General features: G+C 41.8%; 1 protein-coding gene across 6 annotated transcripts in view; it reads right to left on the bottom strand.

Moving 5' to 3' along the window:
• Window positions 1-19302, bottom strand: part of HIVEP1 (HIVEP zinc finger 1) — a 123827-nt gene that overhangs the window by 69844 nt on the left and 34681 nt on the right. The window contains exon 1 of one of the 6 annotated variants that reach the window (XM_083824338.1): window positions 11323-11497. The exons of the other annotated variants lie outside the window; for them this stretch is intronic. Coding sequence (XP_083680464.1) covers window positions 11323-11362 — 40 coding nt within the window. The 5' untranslated portion in view covers window positions 11363-11497. Of the gene's footprint in view, window positions 1-11322; window positions 11498-19302 lie in introns of those variants that run through there. 6 annotated transcript variants of the gene reach the window in all.

The raw sequence follows: 19302 nt of genomic DNA, 5'->3' as shown, positions 1-19302 counted from the left end.
ATCACCTGTTTTTTGTGGTTGTTTTGATTGATTGCTTTGGGAAGGGGCATTTGCAGATGAACAAAATATCAGGTTGCATTAAGAAAAGATATAGACAATAATAATATAATTACTGCAGTGCTATGAGTGAGAACCATGTTCTATGCTGGCTGCCTTATCTTGAAAGGAAAAGAGCAGAAACAGAAAAAGTTCAAAAGGCAATAAGATTACTTAGGAGCCTGCTGAAGATTCTAGATGAGAAAAGTCTAAAAGATCACTGCAGTTTTATTTATGTAGAAGTGGAAAAAAATTGACATAATACAGGTATATAAAATAATAAATGTTTTAGGGAAGGTCAAACTGTGCACTACTGGGGAAAAAAAAGAACAAATTGAAAACTCATAAATCTTATGTGCAATATCAAGATGTAAGCCTTAGCAGCTGAACTTCCCAAAGGCTTTGTTTAACCAATTTATCTCAACTCTCATTTCCTCCCTGCTTTCAGGCAGATATTTTAAATACATGTGTTTTAGATTTAGCTTTCCCACTGCAAATGAATTCATTGATCAATTCTGTCAGATGACATTGAAAAGAAATCCTTTTAAACACAATGAGATATTGGCTTTTGGGCTTTTGCCACGAAGTTCTGAAGGTGTATACAGGACAATCTCGACACTCCTATTATTTATAAAAACATTCCCTGGTAAGGGCAAACAGATAATGTTCTCGACAGAGATCAAACATGATTTTCAGAGCACCGCCCAGCTACTAATTGCCTGGCATGAAAGTTTAAAAAAAAAAAAAAAGCCACAGAACAAAACAAAACCCCAGGGTCCACAGCCATTTCTTGCAAAATTGCCCACTGAAGCACTTGCTATTCTCTCTCCAAATCACTTTGCAAAGGGCACTGTTAGGATACTGGTAAATCAGTCTGGTTTTGCTTTACAGAAGTGAGAAAAGTGTTAAAAATAATTTTGGCTGCTTTAGACACTGACATCCTTTGTTTTGTTTCATATGAAATAATACCACATGTGCGTAGTACAGTTTAGACTTGCCACTTATTCTAAGAAACTACCACCCAAAAAGAGGTCACTGCAGATTTACAGTAAGTTTGCCGTAGCAAAGTTCGGAGCATGTTCTCAATATTACCAAAAATGCTTGGCTGCGTCTGCTTTGGAGTGACCTGACTGTAACCACCAAAATATTACAGTAACTTGTTGCCCACTGATCCAAGCAAAAAATGCCCATCAAAATAGCAACGCGAGCTTTCCTATTTTCAGCAGTGACTTTGTTGTTGTTGTCATCTCTGTTGGCAGGCTCCTCCGAGATCTGCCATGTTTTATTCCATATAAACCCATTCACAAGACTGTCCTTGCTGAGCTGGCTCCTGAAAATCCCAGGCTCTGCCCAAGCAAACTACGTCCCGGACACTGCTGCGAGCAAGCCCAGCGGTGGCATGCAAAGTAGCACATGGGAACAATGAGGTGCAATGGTGCTCCAGAAATCAACGCCTGTATGTAGCACATGCTTCAACTTACGTTATTACATGACCTGGCTTAGAAGTCTCCCAATCCAAGTTTGTCTTCACATCTCGGAGGCTGCTCTGACTCAAACCAACGCTAAAACCACTGATAGGCAAAGAGAGGCTCAGCAGTTTGCAAACCCAAGGGCCATCTCTCTATCCACATATGCATACAGATGTATACATTTTTAAGGATGCGTAATTAACTATAAGAAAATAATTCTTGAGGACCAGAAGGCTAAAAGCATTCGTATCAAACATAGAACCTTTCTCACTGTTTGCACAAATAAACCCACTGAAGTTGCTGACTTTGACTGGCACAGCAAGCCAGATTAGTTTCTCAACATAAATCAACTTAAGCAGTCAGAAGCCGAAAAGTACTGAAGTTTCTGCAAAATTTCTTGCGGATTTTTACAGACAAAGTTGTTGCCTTAGTCTGTGGAAACAGTTAATATTTTCTAATGCAATGCAAGGTTGATAACGCACATAGCATAGCATACCTTTCCTCTGCTTTTAAATGGCCCTAATAGAAACCATCTCCAGATAGCATTGCAAGGTAGGTTTTTGGGGGTGATGGGAGTGGAGGGGTGGGAAAGTGAGCTGGTCTTAAAACTGCAATAACATTTCAAATTACATCTACCCATGCTAGTCAGACAGCCCTGGGTGGTCTATTTGTTGCTGGTGGTTTGTTTTTTTCTTATCTTTTTTTTGCTTCCAAATTTTGCTATGTATTTATAACCATTAAGTGATTTGTGAGAGGCACTACAATCAGATCTAAGGTAAAAATAAAACTCATTATCTACAAGGTTGTTCTCAGAAGTCAACTAACACATTGACATCGTAAGAAATTAACTCATCAGTATATTTTTGACATGCATAGTGTTTTTCTCTAAAAGGTCATTCTTCTAAATTAAGAGAAGTATTAAATATCTTTGCTGTTCCACTGCACATCCCAGACTTAACTCATGAAATGTTTTCACTGTAAAAGCAAATTGCCATTGAAATAATCACAAGAAATACATGGAAAAGTTCCACATCCATTTAAATCTGACATGTACCCCAAGCAATGTAAGCTGTTAGGGCCTGCTCATATGTTTCATAAACTAAAAGAAGATAACTGAAAGCGTCCCTACTTAGTAAATACAGTGTGGCCTAGGAATTATTGTTATTTTTTGCCCTGGCTGCTGCCTTTTTTTTTTTTTTTTTTTAAACTCCCCTAAACCACACTGGTAAGTGGGAGTTAAAGCAGGACATCATTGGTCCCTACTTAAGATTTACTTACTGTCTTTTGCTATTTGTCTTCCTTACTGACCCAGGAATGCAAAGCACAGACCACTTCCAGGTGCTGCCCCTACATCCATCCTCACCCTTCCTCTCTCCTCCGCAGGCAGCACTGGGAGGGCAGCCAGAGCTGCGGCCCCAAATTTTGCTTCCACCTCCCACCCTGCCTCCGGGAAGAGCTCACCTGAGCTGTTGCAGCTGGCAACAGGAGCTGGGTGCCGATCTGTGGAAAATGCCCACCTTACCCCTTCTGCGGGGGTAAGGGGTTGTGGCTCGCAACACCAAGGAGAAAGAGCAGCTCCATGGGATAACAACCGGGATGCCTCCGAGGCCAGGTGGAGATGCCCAGGACAGCTTCTCTCTTTGACAAAGCACAGAGCAAAAGCTATAACTTCTCCCATTTCCCAGCTACTGGGGTTCTTTGGTGATGAGTGAGCTCTCTATGGTGTCTTCCTGCCAGGCTAGAGTTACAGGAGTGTCTTCACTTAGATAACTTCATTTCTTGAGTACACAATTACCCAATACACCCAAAGCACTCCAAGGCACTTTTTTTTTTTTAATTAAAAAAATTAATACATAAAATAGTTTATTTCTAGCTGGAACATTTTTTTTTTATTTATTTTTTTCAAACTTAGGCCTGTAAGCAAAGCCATGCGAGTGCTCTGAATGTGGTGCACCGAGACCCTCAGCTCAGTATCCCAATAAAGTATAAACTTCTTGGCTGTGTTTCCCTTCCTCTACGTATGGGAACGTAGGCCGAGCTCCAGGCTTGCAAGAGACCTTGATGTTCATGAGAACTTCCTCTATTTCCACCCGTGCAACTTATTCCGCCTACATCGGTCATCAAGTTTCTACTGAACATTCTTCTAGAAGATGTAAAAGGAAGCTAGCTATGCCAGCAAGCCCCACCACCAGGAACAAACACCCCTTCTGTCATTTCACAGAGAGAGAACAGCACCAGCTATCTGACTATTTATCCTAAATGAAAGCCTTTAACTCATTTTACAAGAGAAAGAAAGTGGCAAAGAGCAGGACACAAACAATTAAAGGAGTATTTGCCCACGAAAAGCCAATGGGACATTGTGTTGGGTGTGGAAGGCAGGCAGCAGTGAGACAACACACCATATTAAACTGCAGCAAGATATAGAAAATTGGACTCTGCATTTGAAAAACCATCGATGAAGTCAAATACAGATCAGCCAGGCAGCATATACACAGCCCTCAAGAGCCTTATGGCAAGGATGTGTACTTGCCCCAGTTTCTTTAAAATACATCCCCCCCTCCTAACAGGCATTCAACAAGCATGGAAACCTTCATTTGGGTACGTGTTCAGGAAAAGACACAGCACACTCATGCTGAGAAGATACAAATCACATCCATCATCAACAGATCTCTGCCAGGCAGCATCCAAGAGATCTTTGATCGCTTCTAAGTAGAAATGGAAGATGGCAACCCGTGTACTTAGAAACATGAAGGAATCCAGAGCACCCCCTGTGCTGATGTAGGAGTATGATCCAACAGGTCCAAAGGCTGTGCAGGGAAATTACTGCTGGTTGTGTCCCAGCCTGACAGCTAAGCATCAGGACCCTGCTTACTGAGCTATGAAAAGGAGAAAGGGGGAGTTACCTCACTTTCTCCTTTTCCCAAGGAGTCTGAAGTAATTTAAATATTTAAAATAGTGACTCTTTCACAAGCATTGCTGAATCCCCAAAGCCATCTCTCTGCTCAAGGTCCTATACATCATCACTAAGTCACTGTGGCTGCTGAGGTACCATTCGTTCTTTCATCCAAAACACTATTTTCAGTCATTTTACCCAAAAGCAAAGTGGTGAAATTTTATAAACATCCTGTCTTTGCAGGTATTGTAAGATAACCTGACTTCATCTCTAAGGTGCACGCTGTTACAGCCAAAAGGTCCAGCACAATACACACCATGCTAGGAGAAAGCTAGGCACAATACACATCACTGACTGACCTGCTCCTTGCAATGCCACCTCGACTCTGTGCTTTTCAGTAGAGTGAAGTCCAGGGCAAGAGCTCTGTTTCCACAAAGACTCAAGGGCTGCCTTCAGGCTGTACAAGGGCTTACAGACAGGCAGAGTAGAAATTGAGGCTAAGGAGTTTTGAGACAGGTTAAAAATAAGCACAACTGACTGTACAGGGATTAGTAATCAAACATACTCTGAAATTTTAGCTATGCGTAGCTTTTTCCTCCTTTCCTTTGCACCCTTCTTTGAGCATAACCCAGGCAGAAACTGCATTTTGAAAAACCTGCCCTGTGCTTTGCGTGGGTAAGGAAAGCTCTTGGAGGCCACTCTCCCATCACCTGTTTGCCCTTGCCATTACTTCAAGTGGAACAAAAAATGTTCAGTTGTCCAAGTGAAATTAAACATTTTAATAGGAAAAAAGAACAAATATGAAGCTGGCAGGATTTAAAAATACAACCTCCATAAAACATTCATGTTTTGTGTGACCAATAAATGTATGTTAAAAATAACCATGCTACACTTCTCTTTAATGTTGTTGAACTTAAGATCTACAAGAGAGAAAAACTCCTCAGACTTTTGTTATACTATTGATTGCCAAAGACATGCAATGAGAAATGATATCCCCCCCCCTTATTGTACAAATTAATGAGACTTAAGCAAAGCAAACCAAAATTTTATTTGCAATATTTCTAGTTCAGATTTGAGATGGCTGGTCACATTAAGTTCACAAAATTTTGCTTTATAAATATATCATGTCTGATTTGCATTTTTAAGTAACACTTGAAAACAAACAGTGCAACAGAAAAGCTTCCTTAAGGCATAGTGCCAGAAAAACCCAGAAGGCTGCAATAAACCACACTAATAAACTTACTTTGGGAATACCTTGTAGAAGCCAATAAGAACTGTGCTGTATTATCAAAGGGGCTTTAAGTATTATACTGCAAATCCTGTGTAACAAGAAGTGGATGAAGCATGTCAAACCATATACTGTCCTTTAAAATTGCCATATAAAAACTAGGTTTTAAGATCAGAGGTTGGTATGTTAGTATTGGAGAATAAAATGCATTATATGGCACATTATCCCCAGAATTATCCCCAAACCAAGTAACATGTATCCATAAAATCTGTGCAAAGTAAATTTAAACACGTTATTGTTGGGAAGTGCACTGTCAAGGCACACGTGCAAACCGAACAGAGCCTTATTATCATGGGAGTCAATAATCATCAAGATACCATGGTGTCTCAAAACCCTAAATAAATTTAGATTTTATTTAGTGACCCAACAGCTATTCTCCCATACTAATATTACCAAAGGGCACAGCTGGCACTGTTTGGTAGTAGTAGCTGGCAAATTTTCCATAGCTTAAAATGGCCTAGGTTGGGCTGATGCCTTGCTTTGCCAGGAAAGTTGTAGGCTTCTGTGTTGACAAGAGGATGTTGCCTAGAGGAAACGCACCAAAAACCTCTTTCCATCGGAAAATACATTACCAAAAGCTAAGCTGTTTGTAGAAAGTAGGAGTTTCAGCAAGTTTTACATTATGACATATTTCTCCAGGACAGTTTCCCAGGTTCCCAACCAAAAAAGAAAAAACATGTATTATCTAAAGCTTTGTTTCACTCTTGTTTAATCTACACAAAGAAAAGCCATGTGGACTGTAAGAAGTCAAATTCAAAACAAAGTGTTTTAAATTTATAACAATTAAATACTCTAAGTTAATACTTATTTTAATTTCATATTACAGAAGCATGGCAAGTTGTGAGTAGAGATTTTAGTTTTCACATTTTAAGAAGTTGTACAGGAAAAAGAGGCACACTTCTAAGAGTAGTGTCAACAATGACCTATGAATCTAATTTCAGCTTGTTTTAATTGCAGATGTTGGAATAGGTTTGAGATCTATTACAATCATCTGACATACCCACAAGGAATGGTTTGGTACATGCTTATTAAGTGTAGATTTTAACATCTGTTGTGCATTCAAATCAATTAATGAATTTGGTAATGTTCAGAGGATTCACTCTGAAAATACTCCAGTTTTAAGTGGTTCTAATAGGCATATATTTTGCTTTTTGCATGAACAGCACTGTATACATTGTAAACCTACAAACCTAGTTAAGGATCCTGAAACACAGGGCTTTTTCTTTGTATTCCTGTCCTTCACACTTGCACCCAGACAACTCTCTCTGTATTTTGTGGAATAAATGTGGTGAAGTCAAAATCCCTTCCCTAACCCCACCCTCAGAACTGAGATACGCACACTACTCCTCCGCCAAGACACCACCACCAAAGGACATTGAACAACAAGCCCACGCTCTGAATTCGAGCATCTTTGGAGCAGCGGGAAGCCTGAGTACCAGAAAATTGTTAACTTGTTAATTGTACTTCTTCACTGAAATCCAGACCGTTCTCAGACCAACTGTAAAGCTACGAAGGATTTTAAGAGAACCAGAATTCCAATGGTTCACAATTTTGTTAGGAAACCAAACATCCTGGCACAGCCCCACAATATCCATCCATCTGTGGGAACTCCCTTGTTATTACTTCCACTCCACTGTGGCAAGCGACTCTGTAAAGCAGCCAAATCTCACACAAAGGTTTGCTTCTTCACAGCTCCTGTGGAATCCCAGGGCATAGATGAAAGCAAGGACTGACAGTGTTGGAAAGCATCCAGGAGCAGTGCAATGGCAGCAGGTAGCAGCAATGTGTCTACCAGTAGCACAAAATCCCCTGTTAGATGGAAAACGGGGAAGGGGACACTTGGTTTTGCACAATTCAGTGACAGGCAGGCAGAGGAAAACATGCAGGATGAGGTCGGTGAGGTGGGGTGAGACAGCATAAGGAATACTTACAGGAGGAAAAGCCTGGGCTCAAGGTTAAGGAATGGTCTTGGAATATGGAGGTTCAGTGCTGGCCAACTGCAGCCTTCCCATGTGCCTCAGCTCCAACCCGCAACAACGCTTTCATGCTTCAGTGATTTATTGCAATGATGAATTACTGTGTGTTTCTAAGGAACACAGATGCTGCAGAGATGAAGTCTTACGGAGATATTTAGATAGTTTGCTGCCAACTGCTCACATAAAACATGCTCTTGAGTTAACCCGTTACATACCTTCCTGAACATCTTCTCATTTACTGCTTCCTTTTCCAATGGCACAAAGATTTAAAGGAAGATGAGTTGTTGCTGTTTCACCACATACCACTATTGCACCCAAGGCAGGGGCACAAACTTCCCCTGCCCTGATGCACTCTGACAGGTCTTGCTAAACAGCTGGCCCAATAGCTGCAAAAGCAGCCAGTAAGTCAAGGTGCCCAAGCACCGTTCTCCTGAAACGGCCTCCTTTTCAGCAAGGGACTTTCTAAAAATCAGACCCTATTAAATTGTCTCACATCCGACCCATGCGAAGAAAGCTGCCCAAAGCCCTTTTTGCAAGAACACCTGACTTCTGCACGTCTGCTAAATACAGTGTAAGCAATTATTGCACACACAGTGCAAAATTAGGGCAGTTAGAAAATACCCTCTTCTTCTGACCTGCAGCAATTAATTCCAAAGTCAAAAATCTTAATAACATAGCTGAGGATTTTCAAAAGGCACTCAGTCATTGGTGATGGGTTTTTAATTAATTTTCCCACAGAAGCCAATTGTAAAACTACCACCAATGAAAACAGCATTCATCCAAGTCAACTCCCATGCGTTCCTGACAATCACGCTCATAACTTCCAAGTGTGGTAACAACCTATTTCTATCTTTTTGAGAATGATCTTTAAAGATAAAACTTAATTATAAAGAAAAAAAAAAGACATTTATCTTGCAGTGGCCATAAAAACCTCATATATGTAAAGGTATGCTCAACCAGAATAAAATCTTACTGTGGTCAGCACAAGCTCGTTTGTGACCATTCACTTTATAATACACTGAGTCAAGACCCAGACAGAAGGGTGCACCCATAAAGCACCTTAGCAGACCCCTGGACCACACTGAAAGAAGCCTGCGTGTTGCTTTAAAACCAGCTCAACCTCCCCTGGCTCAGGTAGCAGAACGATGCCGGCAAAGAGAAGGTCCAAAAGATTCCTCCCTGCTTCTCAGTCTCCCTGTTGTAACCCACTTTCTAGATGAAAGACAGCTTGCTGAAGTTCGTATTTCGTAAAATATGCTGCATGGACTTACCTTTTCAGATTTGATATTATGAAAAGATTTCCAAATATATTAATGGGAAAACTTGGGCTTGGGTTTTCTTGCGGAGTCTCCCTCAAAATAAATCCCACTCTTGTGTCATAGGTGCCTTCTCAATGCTTTTTCACAGTATGAGCCATGAATGGATGAGCTGATATTAATAGCTGATTCTCTATGACATACAGTGCCCTGCCATCTAGCATCTCCTGAGCCATCGGCACTGCTGGGATTAATAATCAAATCACAGTACATAACAGACAAAGGAGCAAAAACTCTTCTCGATTGAAAATGTCATTAATTCCTGCATAATTATATTGACTGTACTAAAGGTCTGCCATTTTTAAATTGTGCACAAACACTTAATTCCCTGTGACAAGCATACGTATACCAAGATGAAGATCCAGACACTAGCTGACACTAGCTATGTGCCACGGATGTACAAACATCTGAAAGGCACATGTACACAACCGTGCTAAAGACCCCCTGTAAATCCAGCAAGCTTCAGAAAGGAGAAGACAGGGCATGTGTCACTTCCTTCACAGAGGAAGTATTTGCTGAAATCCTACACTGTCAAAGGGAGCTGACAAAACAGCAGCAATTAATTCTTTCAGCTGCATGTGCCCAGCCTATCCAAAAAAAATTTTAAAGTCAACCTTCATCCATCTTCATTTGTTTTTAGTTTTGCCAAGGTAACTACGATTAACTTATCAAGTTTCAGTCTGAAATACTTGGGGGTCAGGGGAGGCAGGAGGGAAATAAAGGTTAACGCAAAGTCATATGTTTGCCTTACAAGCCTAAATAAGTAACTGCTGGTGATGCAAAGCAATGCTGCCTTTTAAAATAAACAAGTGTTAAATCCCTAGAGCCGAAACAACCAAAACATAAGTCACCTTATCCCTTAGAAAGTAGTTACCAATATTAATGAGCACCAGACAAATGAAAAAGCTGAATTAAACAAACAAAAAGATGTGCTTTCTCACATAAATGCAGAAGAAGCAATATTTCCAGTATTTGAAAAAAACAGCTGTACGCTATTCCGCAGCCATTTGAAAACACCTACATGCCAGCAAAGTTCCTGTACCCAAGCATGTGAAGCTCTGGGAGTAAACACAGTTGCTCTCATTCGAAGATGACAGCGTCAGTTTTTCAGGCTCCTTCAACAGGTAGCAGGCCTATTTTGCCAACCAAACAACGAAATTAGCTAGCTGCCTCCTGCTTCAAAGCTTAAAAAAAAAAGGCGATCAGAAACGGTTGCTCACCCCCAATGGGGCTGAAGCACCCCTGCTTCCCTGCCACAGCGCCTCCCAGCACACATTTCTCTGCTATTCCCTGCGTGGCCCAGAGCATTTCAACTATCGCATAATGCTGCTTCGATAAACCTGAGGTTACAATTCACCCTGCTGCTCGTGCACCTGCATCTCGGCAAGGCGATGCTATTCTGCTGTACAATAACTTCTGCATCTTTAGGATGCCTGCACACATACCTGCGCCAGGCAGACCACGTTTCACGAGTGAAAACAACAATGCTCTTTGGAAACGTCTTCGTACAGTACTCAGCTCCCTGAAAATCAGTTTGGTCATGATTTTGCTTCATCCCTGCCTGTACAACTTAGGACATAAAGATCTGGTCAAAGTTGTAAAACTGAATACTAAGGCTGCATTACAGCCCAACGTTACGCTTTCCCTATTTTTAAAGCAGCATCCTTACTTTAGTGCTTAAAAATTATCTTAGTTCATTTTTGCCTTTTCCTACAAATAATATTTGCAAACAGCAAAATGCCTTTGCTCATGTATACCAAACAGAGCCTTTCCCCCCAGTAATAGTCTGGAAGCTAATAACTATTTTAGAGCAATTCCAGTACAATGAGACACTGTCACTGGCTGTTTATGTAACAGTGAATTAACCCCCACCGATACCTCTCAGGAATTCATATTCACAGCATACAAAATGTGCCTCACAAGAGCTTGTTAATATGGTAAGTGCAGAAGCAGTCTCGATTTGGAAGACTGTCTTTCAAAGCAAACATGCTTAACCTGCAGTTTCAGTCATGGAAGAAATTATTCAATTGCAGACAACAAAAACAACAGGGTTATAACTAATGTACAGTAAATGCTTTGTGGGTGTAATGCAAGCTCATTTCCCAGTAGTGCACTCTCTTAAATCCTAACACATTTCTCACCGCGCTGCCATGAAATACCTTTATTACGTTAAACTTGCTTGTGCATTTCGTTTTCAGGCAACGAACCATGACACCACATCATTACCAGCTGGGGCAGGGTTTCTTCTCTCCTCAGAAGCATTTTTGGAGCAGGGGCCAGCAGGCAGTAGACACCCCACTGCCGGGAGCACCGACAGCAAAGGGGGAACCAAAAGCAAACTCACCGCAGCGGGCACCACCATCTCCCTCCGGCACGCCCTCCATGCAAGCAGGGATCCCCCCGCCGAGGGCTGGATCTGACCCGATGGCTCTGCTCGGGGAAGGCGGATGTCAGGAAGCGTTCATCAGAGCGGCATTATCATTAAAGGCGTAAAAACCGCTGCAAACCCGTTCCCTGAGAGCCGCTCCCGCCAGCGCCGGCCTCGGAGGCCGCGGGCCGGCCGCCATCCCGGGTGCCCTCCCCCGCCGCCGCCGCGCCATGGCAACGTGGCCCGGCCCGGTCCGGCCCGCCTCGGAGGCGTGAGGAGGGTGCACCAGGCATCCAACCGAGTGCCGGCTCACTGATATTAACCCACTGACACACCCTCCAGACCATATATAAAAATATAAAAAATAAATGAAAAACAGCCCAGCCACTTGGCATCTCGCTGGTCTGGCTCTGCTTCCAGTTAGAGTGATGAGGGGAGTATAGAAACTGGGGGGGGGGGGGGGGGGGGGAGTGAAATGGAGAAACGTTGCATTCGATGCCTTAAAATAAATAATAACCATAGGAAGGCTGGGGACAGGGGGATGAAAGGCAAAGCGTGGACTTTGATCGTGCAATCGGATCAGCGAGGGCACCTCTGCCGGTCTGATCAGATTGCTGCAACAGAGCCCTGGAAAGCCAGCCAAGTAGAAGTGGAAAAATCTACGGACCCGGTTCCCTTTCAAGAGATGAAAGGGAACTCTGCCTCTGGTACCGGGATTTATGGGAAAGGTAAATGCAGCCATAATACAACACTTGCCAAGATAACTTAGGTCTTCCTTCAGGAAAACACTCAAGCATGTTCCTAAACCCATTACTATTCAGGGCAGCCCGTAAGCATCTGCTGAAACATAGCACTGAAGCATAGCATTCTTAAACGGGAGTCCTTAAGTACTGTGCTGATTAACGAGTTTTCTTCCCCAAATCCAAGCCACTGTGAACCAACAGAATGAACTGCCCTCATTAAATTTTTATATTGCTTCTGCCTTCTTTCAGATTAAATCAGAGCATACAAACAGAAAATAAGTTTCACTTTCCATTAGGAGGATAAAACCCAACTTTTCTTTTTTTTTTTTTTCCCTGTAGGATCAACAGGCTGCACAATGCCACACATCCCTATGAACGAGCACCTTTCATGAGGAAGAAAGCTGGCACACAGCAGAAGGACTGCCCTGCCCCTCTACAAGCCCCGCAACTCCCTTGATGTGCAGCTGCAAGCCAGAAGGGACCACACAGAGCAGCGTGTGCATACGTTTTATCCACTGATGAACCCTTTTGAAGCAAACTTTAAAACGCTGTAGACTATGAACACGTCTCAGTCATTAATGGCTGTGGATAAGACGTCTGTTTCTCAGTTCAAGTGAGGTCGCTATTAGGGGCACAGGCTGAGGTCCTCGCCTGTTGCACAACTGACACTGCCTGCCCTTGATGCCCCCAGAAACTTTTGACAAACTGAGCACACAGAATGAGTTCCAAACCTTAAATACAAACGTTACAGTTCATTAATGTTCAGCAGCAAGGTTTCATGTCTACAGCTGCTTCTGTTTCTCATTCACAGCTCACCACCTCTCCTCAGAGCTCTCACCTGCTGATTTCTTACAAAGAAACTGTACCCCCTGTTGAAGGAAGAAATCTTATCAAATAGTGAATCAATGCTTTTGGCTCTCCTTGCTGTTATTTAGGAATATTGTGCCCCATATACTAAACTATTGCTTTATTTATGTTCTTTATACGGGCAGAAAAATGGACCTTGGAAAATGGTTTGCACCAGTTTTAGACTTAGCTCAATCAGAGTCTTAGATGAATTTTATACTGGAGAATTTTGAAGGAAAACATTTTTATGTAACTATTCTGTTCCTTTTTGCCTTTTGGGGAGACAGCATTGATAGGAAAGCTTGTGAGAGGCAATCTAATCTCCTATTGCAAGTCTCGAGACAGATGGCAGAGCACCCTGCCAGAAGGTTATGTTAAGATCATGGTATCTCCCCTTCTTGTTAGCTATATCCAAATGCTATGGCAGGCAGGAGCAGCTTTACTATTCACCCCCAAGAAACTTTACCTCTTCTCCTCATCTGCAGCAATTAGCACTCCTCAATACGAAGATAAAGGCACCATCACCTTGCTGCAAACCTTGTTGTCAGAAATGGGTAAGGACAAAGAATTAAAGAAGAATCTCAGGCATCTGTCCCTAAATGAACAATTTACCTTTCAGGAAAAAATGGTCTTGCCATGCTGTAACCGCCCCAACATACCCCTCTAGGCTCTTCAGATGGGTGAATAAACCCAAGAGGTAGGTTATGATTTTCTTGCATAAAGAATTTTCTTTCATAAAAACATTTAAGAGAAGGCCACCATCACCCTGAAAAAAAAAAAAAAGTTCATTCAGCAGCCTGTGAGTAGTAAAATTACCCCAAGAACTTCATAAAGCACCTCCTGGGGCAAGTGAAACAGGACTGCCGCTAAATCAGAAGAGCAATGCTGCAAAAAGGGGGAGAAATTAGATGTTCAAAGTCTTTCCCACTGTTCTCACAGCTTAATTACATCTATTGATTTAGTGCCCATAAGTAGCATGAAGAAATGAATAAGTAAATAACTACAATCCTCTGTTCACTGTTGCAAAAGAAGCTCGAAACCAAGGAAAAAGACAGATAGTATGAATGAACTTCGCTCAAAATTTGTAAAACAAACCCAGAAGAAGTATTCTCCCTACATGAGATAATAGCACAGCCCAAAGGGCTTCACAACAAAGCACATACAAACTACTTGTTCCTGTAAAGACTCAGAAGGACCACCAAGATGTGTTTCTACAGCCACCAGCTTCACAACATGGAACTACCACATGAGCTTCTCTCTCCTCCCCCAAGAAAGGGCACAAAACAAAGGATGAAAACTATTTTCAGTAATTTGGAATTGGAGACCACAGCACCTGTTTTCCCCTACCTCCTTCTCCAAGTATTTTGTTATGGCCTATTACAAAATTATCTAGTAATGAAACAAAAACACATTTACAAAGTGACAATCCCCATTTTTTAAACTTGAAATCTCAATCTCTTCCACTGGAGCAAAAGTCCAAGTGATGAAACAAACCTTGAACTGTGCCCTACTGTTGAACTACTCATCGCTTTTGGAAAACGAATGAGTGCCTCATCCCAGACGCTGCAATTTAGCAATTTAATCTGTACACGTGTCCTGATGACAGATGTTATGAAGAGAGAGCAGAAAGCCTTCAGAGAGCCAGTAGCTAAATGAGAACATTTCCCTGATCAATGCCACTGACCGGAATTTCACCTGCAATCACAGAAGAACCCAGAGCAGTTACTGGAAAAGCCCCGTAACCCAATTCCAGGCAGAGCCAGTGGCAGCAGCTACCCAGTGGTGGTCTCCAAGAACGGGTCTCATGAACAGCAAGCAGTCATCCGGATGTGAAGTGAGGGGGGTAATAAGGAGGAGTTGTTTACTATTGTCCAGCAGAACACAGCCTGCGACATTTTGTTAGCTCTCCCAGTGGTCTCCAATACTGCGTGAGCAGGAGAGACAACAGAGAAGAGCTTTGAACTGCACCTCATTGACGGAGGGAAAAAGGGTTGTGAGGATCACAGTTCTTTCACCTTTTGAGTTCCCCAAATTAAACATGAGTACATTTCATATGCTTGTTGGTTATCCCTCCCTTCTCAGTTACTTTGACTGCTGCTGAATTCTAAACTCTGCTTCAATTGAAAAAAGGAAAACAAAATTTGTGTTTTTCTGATGCATAACATACAGCTGTCATAAGTGACAACAATGAAGATATAGGAAGAGAGAACTACTTAGCTATTTTTTCTATTTTCCATTTCTAACCAATGAATCCTGTAAATAGGAACTCACTAAGCTATGTAGTCTTCATCCTAAGTCAGACTGCAAGAAAGATTGTTTAGAAAAAGAAAGCACTTTCTTGCACTTGGAAGAAAAATTGTTAGAAAAAAATAGTACTTTCTTGGAACTGCTATAAATATAATTGCACAAAAATTCCTACCTGGGTTTGAAAAAATCTCAAGTAGTCTTTCCCATTTTTTCCCCCTCATAGTTTTGTCCCATTACCGTTTGATTTAAACCAGGTATAAAGCAATTTTGAAGCATACTCCAACAATGTATCCCACCAAGTTTAAACTATATTAAGACCACAGTATTTTTACTAGTAGAGAAACCTAACAAAGGAACAACATGCTTGGAACATCTGTCGCAGTGATTGAAAGAAGTCTATGACAGGAATAGCAAATACTTATTTTCTTTTCCAAGATGTTGTCAGTCTGCTGAAGCAAAGTATCAGTAGACTGTCTAAGAGCTAACTCACATTGGCCTGTCTCCTCCAAAACGAAGATGATTAAAATATTCCCTTGTTGTATAACCTTGTCTAGTTGCTTATTATTATCTGCCATCTCTGTGTTGGGGGGGGGGGGAACTCTTTGTCAAAACTAGTAAGCACGTTACAGTGTTATGTAAAAAATAACTCATATGTTTAAATCTACCCCCCCCAATGAAATTCAAATTTTCAAGTGTGTCAATTATTATATACATTTAAATAATCAGCTGCATGACTCAACACAATCCTGAAGATACAGACCCCTAAGCATGGCTGTCTGTTACACAACATATTCTGCACAGCTGATCAAAACCACAGATATTTACTACACAACTTTTTGGTTACTTCATGGAAGATGACAACAGAGTGACTGCTCACCCTGTGCTAATGCTGACTATCCATGAAGGATTTCTGTGGTGTTCGCCCCTTAGGTGGCCAAAAATCTTTCAGGTTCTTGTATGAACCTTGCCTGAACGTGTACAAAAGGTTCTTTCACACAACAACAGCATCCTGCTGCCCAAACCACACAGAGCTGCTTTCTACATGGAGGTGAAGAAGGGACGAATCCCTGTGGCGGCATTTGTGCTCCCTTTCAGTGCAAAGTTAAAGGAAACCAATACTCCAAAAAGTAACGGCATGACTCACAGGATTCATTACAACACACTGTTGGTGTATCACAATCAGTTGTCATGGGTCCACTGTGGGCAACCAGCAAACAGTATCTTTTCTCACCGTCACCGGGATGAGGTTTCAACCGCATCACCAAGTGGCAGCCGCACACATTACTCTCCTGAACTAGACCCTGCCTGGGCCCTTATTAAGTCAGGCATATAATGCATGATCAAGGGCAGCCTGTTACTACACATCGCCACTGCCTGATCAAAAGCATCAGCACACAGCTGTGGCAGGCACCTGTCTCCTGAGCGCTGGTGCAATAAGCCTTGAGGCTCAGCTGGAAGAAGACAGGCCAGTAGGCTGCTAATGTGAGAAGATGCCTCAAGTGACCAACAAACAATTCCTCGACAGAGACAACACCGCCTTCGAAGGGCCAGACACGGCTGCAGATCCTCCACCTGAGCTCAGTGCTAAATGGGATTTGGGAGTGGTGACCATTGCCACTGCTGATGTTCTCAGACCAGCTCCTCACCAGGCCACAGCACCACCACCATGCTGCAGGCTACACACTGGGATGTTCAGGCACAGATGAGAACCATCAGCAGTTTTCTAGCTGAAGCCAGATGTGAAATCGTGTAGGAAATGTTGTGACAGACATTAAGAAGGGGACTTAAAAAAAAACAAACCACCACCCCATAAACAAAAGAAAAGAGCCAGACCAGCAGATACAGATGTAAAAGCTTTCTGAGAAACTTCACTATCAAATAACTACGACAGAACCAAGTATCAGCATTCAAGGAGAACTTACTGAGAAGAGCATGAAATGCCAAAGCCTTATAGTTTTCTGCTGATTATTTGAAAACAACATCAAACAAGGACAGTATACTTGCATATTCAAATAAATAGTTCAAAATTATATTTTCTTTTCATATGTAAAATACGTAAATCTTCATGTTAACATATACTGTGCTGAAAAGATTCAGAAGCCATCTATATACAAAATACAGACTTAAAAGCAGAATTTATTCCTCTGTATAATGTTTTCTTATAGATACAGGGCTCTTTACTTCAAAAGGGACCACTACACAAAGGAATCATTGTTAACTTTCAACTTATGTATTGAAAGTATTCAGTATACATATCCAAAAAAAGTTCATGATTCAGCTATGATCTGGAGATCATATTGGGTTCATTTGCAAACAATTTGGGAAAAGATGGTTATGTAACTCACCAGGGTGACACCCAGCACCCACTTGATCTCACTGCGTCCCACCCACTGCCTGCATGCAGCTTAAATCCTACTGCGCCTTTATTGAAACCAAAGAATGCAGACCCCGTCTTACTGAGATCAAAGCCTTAATCTCAGCTCACATCCACTGGTCCTTTCGGAGTAGCCTTTGAACTCTCTAGTGGCGTGTCCTCTTCATTCCTGTTCTTTTTATGCTTTCTTAAATTTCAATGCAGGGACTTCAGCCAAGCTATTTTAAACTGCTCCTAGAGAGACCTGGAAGTATGTTTCTAGGACACTAAGAAGGTAGGACAGAATTTTCTCTGTAGGTAGCAGAAAGGTAGAGCTCCTTTTTGACTAATTTATTTTAATACTGCTGTAGTTTTGTTGTAGTATTAATTATGCAGTAGGGTGCCCACAGCTTTGTATAAGCATCTTTTTGAATTATTTAAAACAAGAGAGAAGCAGCAGTTACTCAGCATCTCTGAAAACTGCGCAACTCTTGAATTTCAGCACCGATCACAAAACATGCTAAAGAACAAATAATGCATTCACCAATGTGCAGGCCTTAAAAGACATGGTACAAGACAAATCTATAATCAACTGCCCCTTAGCTACAACCCATGACACCCTGCACAAGCTTTCAGAGTAGTACACTTGCTCAAGGATACAAGTATCAGAGATTGATCAAGTGTACTACTTCGGGAATTCAGCTGATTTTTTTTCTGCGGGAAAAAGAGAGGAAATAAAACGTCTAATTAGACAAAGTATTTCCTGTCAACATGTGAAGTTTCGTTTCAAAATTGCCAGAAGTGAAGCACTAAAAGAGAAATTAGAGCTCCCAGATCCCTGCATGATTTCAACTCAGTCTTTGCCCATTTGGTAATGGTTGGGTTTTTCCCTCATTATCAAGGCAGGAGTCAACAAGGGAGCAAGTCTCAGCCCACTCTTTCCTTCAGGGAGCTAGGCATGTTTGAGAACCTTCCCTCAAGTTCCTCCTCCTGCCCCCAGGCCCAGCATAGCCACCAGTCCCTAAGCCAGCACTGGTCAACTAGGAACTTTCATTGTGATGAAAGAAGGCACATGGGCCGCAGGTTTCAGGAAAGTCCCCTTAAGGCTAATGAGGAAACCTCAAAATGAACCATGTGTTCATTTTGTTGTGTGTATAGCTGTTGCATCTCCAAAAGAAAGCATTTAGAAGCAGGTTCAGAAACAATGGAATTATGCCTCTCAGTATGGGCTTAAGGCCCATAATCAAGATCACACTATACAAAGTGAACCTCAACAGCAACTACTGTTCACCACAGTAGTTGCTGCACTTCTGTCCATTTTTTCCATTTTCTGACAACTTCTGCTGACTCAGACAAATTGCTGACATCCCTCCTGGGAGTGCTCACACACAGAACAAACTCCTCCACACATGCACACAAAATAAGTAACGTGAACATGGAAATGAGTTTGAATCTACAGGTATATGTGAAAGAAATAAAAGTTCCCCACTTTAGCCACCTTTTTCAAATATTCACATTAAGTGCTACACTGAATAAAAGCAGCTGAACAATCTTAGGATTACTGGAAAAAATACAGTGGTGAGATTTTGCAGGCTTTTAGCACACTACAAAGACCCACAGCTTATTGTCCTATCTGGAAGGCAAATTGTTTAAATGAGTGAGGATTTCCTCTCTTTTAAGAAAGAGCACATGAATGTGTGGCACAGCCTAAACAGCCCAAAACATCCAGGCGTGTACTCACTTTGGACCACAACACAGCAGCAACCT

This window comes from Anser anser, assembly GCF_964211835.1.
Source record: "Anser anser genome assembly, chromosome: 2".
Lineage (NCBI taxonomy): Eukaryota > Metazoa > Chordata > Aves > Anseriformes > Anatidae > Anser > Anser anser.
This window is presented reverse-complemented; position numbering and strand designations above follow the sequence as displayed.